We start from the raw sequence: 8,865 nt of genomic DNA, 5'->3' as shown, positions 1-8,865 counted from the left end.
TCTCTTGCGGTCTCTCTGCACAAGAACACAACAATCTAGATTAGTCTTTCAGTAAAGAGGTAGAAATACAGTTGTGTTTGCTTCCATGCTCCTGCGTTACTTTATTGCTTTATCACATGGTTTATATTAGTCTTTAAGAGTTCCAGACTTACTCATTTCCCAAGAAGATGTTGGGCCAGACCTCAGTGACAGGTGTCTCAGATGGTGTATGTTCCTCCAAACGTTTTTTCAGCTGAGAAATATTTTGAGGAATATAATTCTCTAAGACTGAAAGCTCTGTCACAAGAGGTTCTTGCTCGGGAGCGCTTGCTTCTGGGATACACGGAGGCTCTGGAACAGCTGGATCCTTCTGAGGCTGTGCTGAGATCCCAAAAAGCTTTTTGAAGAACATACTCATTTTATTGATCTTCCTCACTTTGACATATTCTGAAAAAGAAGAAGACAATCTGTTATTAGAAACATACTTAACCACAATTTATACATTAATCCTTTGTCTGACTTAAACTCAAACTCAAATGCTCTGTTCACATTCACCTGTTGGGATGTCCTCCTCAGGGGTTTCAGGAGAAACAGCAGTGTCTCCCTGATCGTTCCCACTGCTGCTCCCTAACACTTCCGCTGAAGCCCTTCTGGATCGGTCAGGTCTTCAGACACCATCATTTGGCTCCTCGGCTCTGAGGTGGCATCACTGATGTCAACCACCAAACATTCTGGGGATGCAGGTTCCGGTCCAGAACTGTTCAGGATAGACCATTCCTCAGGATCCAGTCCAGGTTCCATAAGCTCAGATGTTGAGGACAAAGGTTCAGATTTTGGTCCAAGAACACTTGCATCTGGGACACAAAGTGACTCTGAAACATCTGGATCTGGCTGTTCTGAGATCTCAAAACGCTTTTGGAAGAACGCACTAATTGTCTTCCTCACTTTGGCATATTCTAAAAAATTAAAGAAAACAATATGTTATTAGAGACATCTCTAATAGAAAGCTGCTTGGTTTGAAATGTTTGAAAGGGTTCAGCACGTACATGTACTCTGTTGATATTTACCTATTGCGATGTCCTCGTGACAGATATCAAAAGAAGCAACCATGCCACCCTGACCGATCTCACTGCTGCTTCCTACACCTTTACACAGGACCTCGGAAACAGCCAGATCAGTTTTGGGCTTTGCTGAGTTCCCAGTCCGGAAGAACTCACTAATGGTCCTCCTCACTTTGGCAAAGTCTGTAAAATAAAAAATTATTGGAAACATCACTAACCACAGATTAATCATTGATAAAGTGTGGTCCCATTTACTGTTGCTCGGCAAAATTGGGTGAGCCAAAAAAAAATATCCAATAGAAAGCTGCTTGTTTTGAAACAGGTTCAACACGCGTTTGTACCAAACAAATGCAGTGGGGTTTTTTATCCACTGCACATGTAGACAATCTGTGTGTGGAATGTAATTTGTGTGAGCTGTGCTTACAATGAACCATTTTTGTTGTGACAGCACCTTTAGTCCAACAATTTATTGTTATTATTATTATTTTTTTTTACAACTCAATATAATTTTGCATTTCAATGTCTTTGCAGATATTTACCTATTGGGATGTCCTCCTCAGAGACTTCAGATGAAGCATCCATGTCTCCCTGACCGATCTCACTGCTGCTTCCTGCCTCCTCACACAGCGACTCGGAAACAGCCGGATCAGTCTTAGACTGTGATGAGATCCCAGTTCGGAAGAACTCACTCATTGTCTTTCTCACTTGGCAAATTCTGTAATAGAAGAGCAATATGCTATTAGAAACACTTCTAACCATTGATTAAAACATGAATAATTAACATGCGGTCACAGTTATTGTTGCTCGCCAAAATCAACATTTCCAATGCAGGTTTAGCTCATTTTTCCAGTTGATCACTGGAATTCCCATTTACAACAAAGACATGCAGCAGAAAGTGTTCTTGAGCAGTACTGATTTAATAATAAGCTATTTTATGTTGTTTTCGCCCTGCTGTAACGAAAACATATTTAACCATAACATCTTCTGTGTGCACAATGGACCTTTTTATTGCCAGTGAAATTTTGCTCTATATAAAATACAAGTGCACATTTCGTCTGACATTCTTATTTGGACCTCATTGCAATGTTGCATTTCAACTGCTCTGTTGACATTTACCTGTTGGGATGTTCTCCTCAGAAGTTTCAGGAGAAACATCCATGCCTTCCTGATCAGTCTCACTGATGCTTCCCTCCACTTTTGTGGAAGGCCCCAGTGGATCGGTCAGTTCTTCAAACACCAGCAATACAGACTCTGAGATAGCATCGTTGATGTCAGCTTCCAGCTGCACATCTTTCTCCTCACAGGAGACTTCTTCCAGCTGCACATGTATGTTTTCTCGTTTATAGCAACTGAAATGGTCATAGATGGCACTGGTGATCTCTGAATCCACATCTTTGTCATCTGATGCCCAGAAACTATCAGTGCAGTAGAAGACGCCATTGACATAAACCTCCACAAGCACTTCTCTCAGTTCTGAAGACATGGTATCTGGTGTTTTGGATCTGATACTGTCAGTTCAAAACGTTTATCTGTTAATGTCAGATGTAGAGTTGTCAAATTGTATTTGAAACACACTGTGAGTACAGACTGAACCTATAAACTGTAATTATAAACACGCCGACTATAGACTCTTTCTGGATGGACAGTGTTTGAACGATCTGTTTTGGTAGACTTTCACTCAGACTCGCGTTTCTGCTCAGAAAACCATCAAAGTGAAGAGATTCTGTTAGTGACGTTCATAAAAGTTACGAGTCTTTGCCGTTCCACTGTTGCCATAGAAACAGTAGCTTTCGATCACAGTCACGTGGGCGATATAATAGCGATATCGTTTCTGTCGCGACTATTTGCAAATTATGTTTTAAAATATGCACATGCACTTTTATTCGTGTAATTAATGTCGAATGTGCGTTTCGTAGTGAGTCAGGATTTGCAAAATGACCATATTTGAGAAAAAAAGAGTAGTTTGCATGCATCACAGAATAGGATTACAGGATTACTGTCGGCCGTTAAACATTTTCTATGCTAAAATATTCGTCAAATATTCAATGTTTATCGCTCCTTCCAGTTCCTCACTCTTTCAACAAAACTGACGCTTCGGGATTCTGTTCTGTTCTGTGATTTGACTGGCTCTGAGTCATTTATAATCGATGAGCGCTGTGACATTCGATAATAATCTCAAATCAGTTATTTTGTTCTCACGTTACATTACTGTTTTGAAAATAGAAATAAAGAATATTAGTATGAATCCTTCACATTGAAAGTACTTTCAGTCTATGAAGATTTTCTACCTTTATCAAAAACATTATCATAACTTTAAAAGGGTATAGCACTTTTACCACTACAATGCTCAACACGTTCATTGTATAGGATTTATTTATTCGTATTGTTTATTTATGAAGCTGTTTCATTGCAGTATTTTACACAAATATACTAAGTACAAAATTATTTTTGAAGCTGTAAATAAAACAAATTCGATTTCAGTCGTAATACTTCAACATTTCACGTTCAATTCAATGTATTATTAATAATAATTATATATATATATATATATATATATATATATATATGTGTGTGTGTGTGTGTGTGTGTGTGTGTGTGTGTGTGTGTAAAATGAGCACATATATTTAAATAAAGTATTATATTTTATATGATTTATGTATACCGATACACATACAGTTCAATATCTGTCTCGTAACTTTGAACGCTCATCTGATTTCAGTTGTGTTTTTGTTTATTTTGGTGACATATTAAATAAAGTCTTCCCATCTGCCTGCACCTGAGTCTTGACCTCTTGCGATCCGTGACACTACGTCCTTAATAACGTTGGATGAAAAGTTTAGAGCCCTACTGATGATTGTGTCCACCTTTGTGTGTGGGTCCATGTAACTGCTGAATCGACATGTAAAAAAAAGCCTCAAGTCCAAATATTCATTTATCACCAATTAACTGTTTGCCAAACACTTCCTGCTTCGATTTCCAGATCTGAATTAAAAAAAATCTCAAACATGCTCCGAAATGCCGATCTGAATCAACCGAGTCGCGAACAGGCTCCGAAGTGCCGATCTGAATCAACCGAGTCGCGAACAGGCTCCGAAGTGCCGATCTGAATCAACCGAGTCGCGAACAGGCTCCGAAGTGCCGATCAGAATCAACCGAGTCGCCATAAGGCTTCGAATTGCCGATCTGAATCAACCGAGTCGCGAACAGGCTCCGAAGTGCCGATCTGAATCTACCGAGTCGCGAACAGGCTCCGAAGTGCCGATCTGAATGAACCGAGTCGCGAACAGGCTCCGAAATCCCGATCTGAATCAACCGAGTCGCGAACAGGCTCCGAATTGCCGATCTGAAAACTTCGACCAAAGAATGTAAAAAATAACTCTATTTCTCTAATAACTCGAACAGCTCTACAACTCTATGAAAGACTCAGATCACGTATCTAAAAATAAATCGCTATAGTAAAAGAGAAATAATAAGAGGAGTGAAGTTTCTGACGCACTGCTGCGTGTCTCCACCCCTCACACGCGCGTTTACAGCACTAAATTAATCATCTTTGCTAATTATTATACAATTACTTCATTGTCAGCTTCAGGTACTTCATTTATTATTGTTCAATAAACTGTTTGAAACAAAAAAAGGTTGTATTTCAGTAATAATTCTAAATTATCAAAATAAAATATATAAAATATCAGCATCATTCCTCCAGTCTTCAGTGTGACATGATCTTTAGAAATCATGAAAATATGATGATTTATTATTAGAACTATTAATAGTTGTGCTACTAAATAATATTTTGGAATCTGCGATACTTTTTTCAGGATTCTTCGATGTATAATTTAATTTAACTTTTATTATTAGAATTATCAACAGTTTTGCTGATAAATATTATTTTGGAATCTGTGATACTTTTTTCAGGATTCTTTGATGAATAAAAAGTTAAAATTATTGTTATTATCAACCGAGTCGCGAACAGGATCCGCAGTGCCGATTTGAATCAACCGAGTCGCGAAAAGGCTCCGAAGTGCCAATCTGAATCAACCGAGTCGCCATAAGTCTTCGAAGTGCCGATCTGAATCAACCGAGTCGCGAACAGGCTCCGAAGTGCCGATCTGAATCAACCGAGTCGCGAACAGGCTCCGAAGTGCCGATCTGAATTAACCGAGTCGCGAACAGGCTCCGAAGTGCCGGTCTGAATCAACCGAGTCGCGAACAGGCTCCGAAGTAGGGGCGCTGGTGAGGATTTTGGGCCCCATGAAAAGAATCTTGACAGGGCCCCCAACACAGCTGAGTTAATATTATTAATTTACATAAAATCATGCTCTTTTATGGTATTTTGAATATCATTCTCATATATTTAAGTCAATCAGACAATTGAACATCCCATATCTCCACACCTGTAATTTGTCCTCTGCAATACTGCACTACTTCAGTACTGTATAATGTATATACTGTGCATAGCTGTACATGTGTCATATAGTGTATTCACATATATTTGTATGAATATTTGTAATGTACACTGGCAATGACAATAAAGTTAATCTAATCTAACCTAATATCTTTAACATGACAGTTGAAATGTAACGGAAACACTGAAGTGCGTTTGAGAAAATTGAGTTCCCTTATCATGCACTTTTAACACTAGAACGGCCACCAGCAGTCATTTTAACCGCAACATTTAAACTTATGTTAATTATCTTTAACAACACGGCATCATTTTGACCGTTTTGAAATTTGCATAGTCAATAACTTTGTCTAAAGATTAATCATGCTGTATTTGACAATATAGGGGACAGTGTAGTAATACAACTCCACATTATCTTCAAGAGATGCACTGAATCCTCACAAACAGCTGATAGTTCGAGTTCATGAAGTTAGACTGCTTGCAAGACAAGTGCAACAGCGTGGACCGCAGCAGGGTGCTGAAAGTGGGCGCCGCCTCGTACAAAAGATGCCGACACCGGATGCATGTGAGGCAAGGCCGTGCACCCTCTGCACCCTGCTCTATCGAAATGTGCCAACTTATCGAAAAATGCTACAGTAGAGACCTAGGGCCTCGTGTACAAAGCGTGCGTACGCACAGAAAAGTGCCGTAGACTACGATCATTGTCACGGGCGGTCCACTAACAATTTAGGCCTAATAACAAAACCACCTTTTCTTGTGAAATATTGGGTAACATGCTGTCGACCCTTTGCCTCTTTCACTTCTCTTATTTTTTTCTCTTTCCGTTTTTGACTTCCAGATTTTTGAGGCATTTTCACATTCTCTGTCAAGTTGAATCTGCCGGCGCTATTTTGTTGCCTTGGTTACTGGATACAATTTGGGCGGACTGAACCATTTTATGATAATCGAGAGGGGGAGAGGGGCCCACGGACGTTTGTGTTTCCTAAACAAATACATTATTGACACCAGGAAACAGCAAATAGAATAATTTAAAGTTAATAATTTTTACTATCAAATATTTTTTTTAGCACCACAATTTTATTGGGGGCTTCTCTGGGCCCCCTCTTAGTCATGGGCCCCGAGAATCGTCATCGTTTACCCCCCCTTTACAGCGCCCCAGCTCCGAAGTCCCGATCTGAATCAACCAAGTCGCGAACAGGCTCCGAATTGCCGATCTGAAAACTTCGACCAAAGAATGTAAAAAATAACTCTATTTCTCTAATAACTCTAATAACTCTACAACTCTATGAAAGACTCAGATCACGTATCTAAAAATAAATCGCTATAGTAAAAGAGAAATAATAAGAGGAGTGAAGTTTCCATTCTGCTGTGTTTGGTCCTAATGAGCGTCGGACGCTCCGCGGCGCGTCTCCGCCCCTCACACGCGCGTTTACAGCGCTAAATTAATCATCTTTGCTAATTATTATAAATTTACTTCATTGTCAGCTTCAGGTACTTCATTTATTATTGTTCAATGAACTGTTTAAAACAAAAAAAAGGTTGTATTTCAGTAATAATTCTAAATTATCAAAATAAAAAATATAAAATAATGGTTTCTATTTTAATATCCTTTAAAATATAATCTATTTCATCTGATCTTCACCAGTAAAAACAAAGTTTTAAAGTTTGTGGTTTTACAGAACATCAGTTATGTATGAAATGATAATAAGGCCTGAAGTTAGGAAGAACATTTTAAGCAAAATATAATTATATTTTCATAATGATTTTTTCCTTCTCGAATCGTGTCTGGGGTGTAAAAACACCCCTGGCCAAACGGGTTGCATCTCTTCCCCTCTTTGATAATTACTGTAGTTACCATGTTCTGAACATCACATCCTTTCTTTTCTCTCCAGATGTAATCTATCTATCTATCTATCTATCTATCTATCTATCTATCTATCTATCTATCTATCTATCTATCTATCTATCTATATATATATGTCTATATATATATATATATATATATATATATATATATATATATATATATATATATATATATATAGATAGATAGATAGATAGATAGATAGATATATCTATATATATATATAGATATATAGGTGGTTGAATAAAAATATTTGGACATTATTTATAAAAATTACCTCAAGTTAGCACCAGCAAGCTTAGCTGGACATTTAGCATCAGCTACAATATTTTCTTATTTTCAGTACGGTTATGAATAAACATTCATGTCTGTCTAACGTTACTCGTCTAGTTAATCCAAAAATTTTAACGTTACTGTTGATAAATATAAAAACAGACGTGATGGAAGCATTTTAATAAAACTGTTAATATTACGGCAGCGGGGAATTTGGACATGCATGAGTTATTTTATTTAATCTGTGTTAGTTTAAGGTTATTTTATTTTATTTTTTAACCTAAAATACAGAGACGCTGATTGATGTGTCTGCATCGTCTGCACTCGAGCATTTCAGTGGGCTTAAACAGATCAATCTTTACAGCGGATTTAGTTCCCAAACAACTGACAATTTTGACCTAAATATGATTTTCAGTTACAATAATTAATCCTAAATTTCGACATTACTAACTTACTTTTAGCAACATCAGACGCACGCGCGCTCACAAGATCTCCCGGTTCTTACTTCTGGAGACTCGCACTAAACGGTTCATTTGAATCAGTGAGTGGTCGACTCAGAACAGCTGCAATCGGATCATTCTAATTTGTAATGTAGTGAAGTTAAAAGTACGATCTTATGCTTTGGAATGTAGTGAAGTAAAAGTAAGTTACTCAAAATAAAACTACTCCAGTAGAGTATAGATACTTGAAAAATGTAGTACAGTAACGAAGTAAAGCTACTCCGTTACTGTCCACCACCAATCGATCTTTCAGTATAAAGAGCCTGAAAGTTTTTGCACTTTTTTGGAAGAAGGTCATATATGTTTATGGTTTTACAAAAGCAACAAATCTGCAAGTACAGTATTTTGGCATATAATGTATATCGTGGGGGGTTTTTTTATTCAAGAGACAGAAAAATCATAGGAGTTAGAACGTGCCTTGCAAACAATATCAAGTTATATGAATAATATTGGTGGAAATATGTATTAATATGATTCTGGATTGTATCAGAGTACTTGTTTATATCGCCATGATATTTTAATATTATTCATTGTTGTGCCTTATTTTATTAATATTCAGGTTTGATCAAATAAAATACCAGTTTAACCATTTTTTTTCTAAATGAATCAAACTTTTATTAAAGTAGTCATAAAAACAGCCTCAGGTGATAATCTACAATATATTCTCTTCTTCTTTTTTTTCTTTTTTTGTAAATATATTTATACTGAACAGAAATGCGTACTAATGGCTAGTCATGTTGTATTTTAACTGTAAATACTAAGAATAAACAAACATCCTGGGTACTGCTT

General features: G+C 37.3%; 1 protein-coding gene across 1 annotated transcript; it reads right to left on the bottom strand.

Moving 5' to 3' along the window:
- Window positions 1–148: 148 nt before the first annotated feature.
- LOC113040864 (uncharacterized) lies at window positions 149–1,733 on the bottom strand. Its single transcript, XM_026199066.1, has 4 exons — window positions 1,580–1,733; window positions 1,047–1,223; window positions 614–935; window positions 149–446 (listed from the first exon to the last, which is right to left on the bottom strand). Exons 1-4 carry the CDS (start codon window positions 1,731–1,733, stop codon window positions 149–151), a joined length of 951 nt encoding a protein of 316 aa, XP_026054851.1.
- Between the last annotated feature and the right edge of the window lie 7,132 nt (window positions 1,734–8,865).

The sequence above is a fragment of the Carassius auratus genome, chromosome 23 (genome assembly GCF_003368295.1).
Source record: "Carassius auratus strain Wakin chromosome 23, ASM336829v1, whole genome shotgun sequence".
Lineage (NCBI taxonomy): Eukaryota > Metazoa > Chordata > Actinopteri > Cypriniformes > Cyprinidae > Carassius > Carassius auratus.
Note: the sequence above shows the minus strand (reverse complement) of the source record. Positions and strands in the feature narration are given on the sequence as shown.

Coding starts and splice junctions, on each gene's coding strand:
- LOC113040864 (XM_026199066.1), bottom strand. CDS start 1,733: ATGAGTGAGTTCTTCCGAACTGGGATCTCATCACAGTCTAAGACTGAT. Junction 1,224..1,579: donor TGAGGAGGACATCCCAATAG/GTAAATATCTGC, acceptor TTTATTTTACAG/ACTTTGCCAAAGTGAGGAGG. Junction 447..613: donor CCAGAAGGGCTTCAGCGGAA/GTGTTAGGGAGC, acceptor TTCTAATAACAG/ATTGTCTTCTTCTTTTTCAG.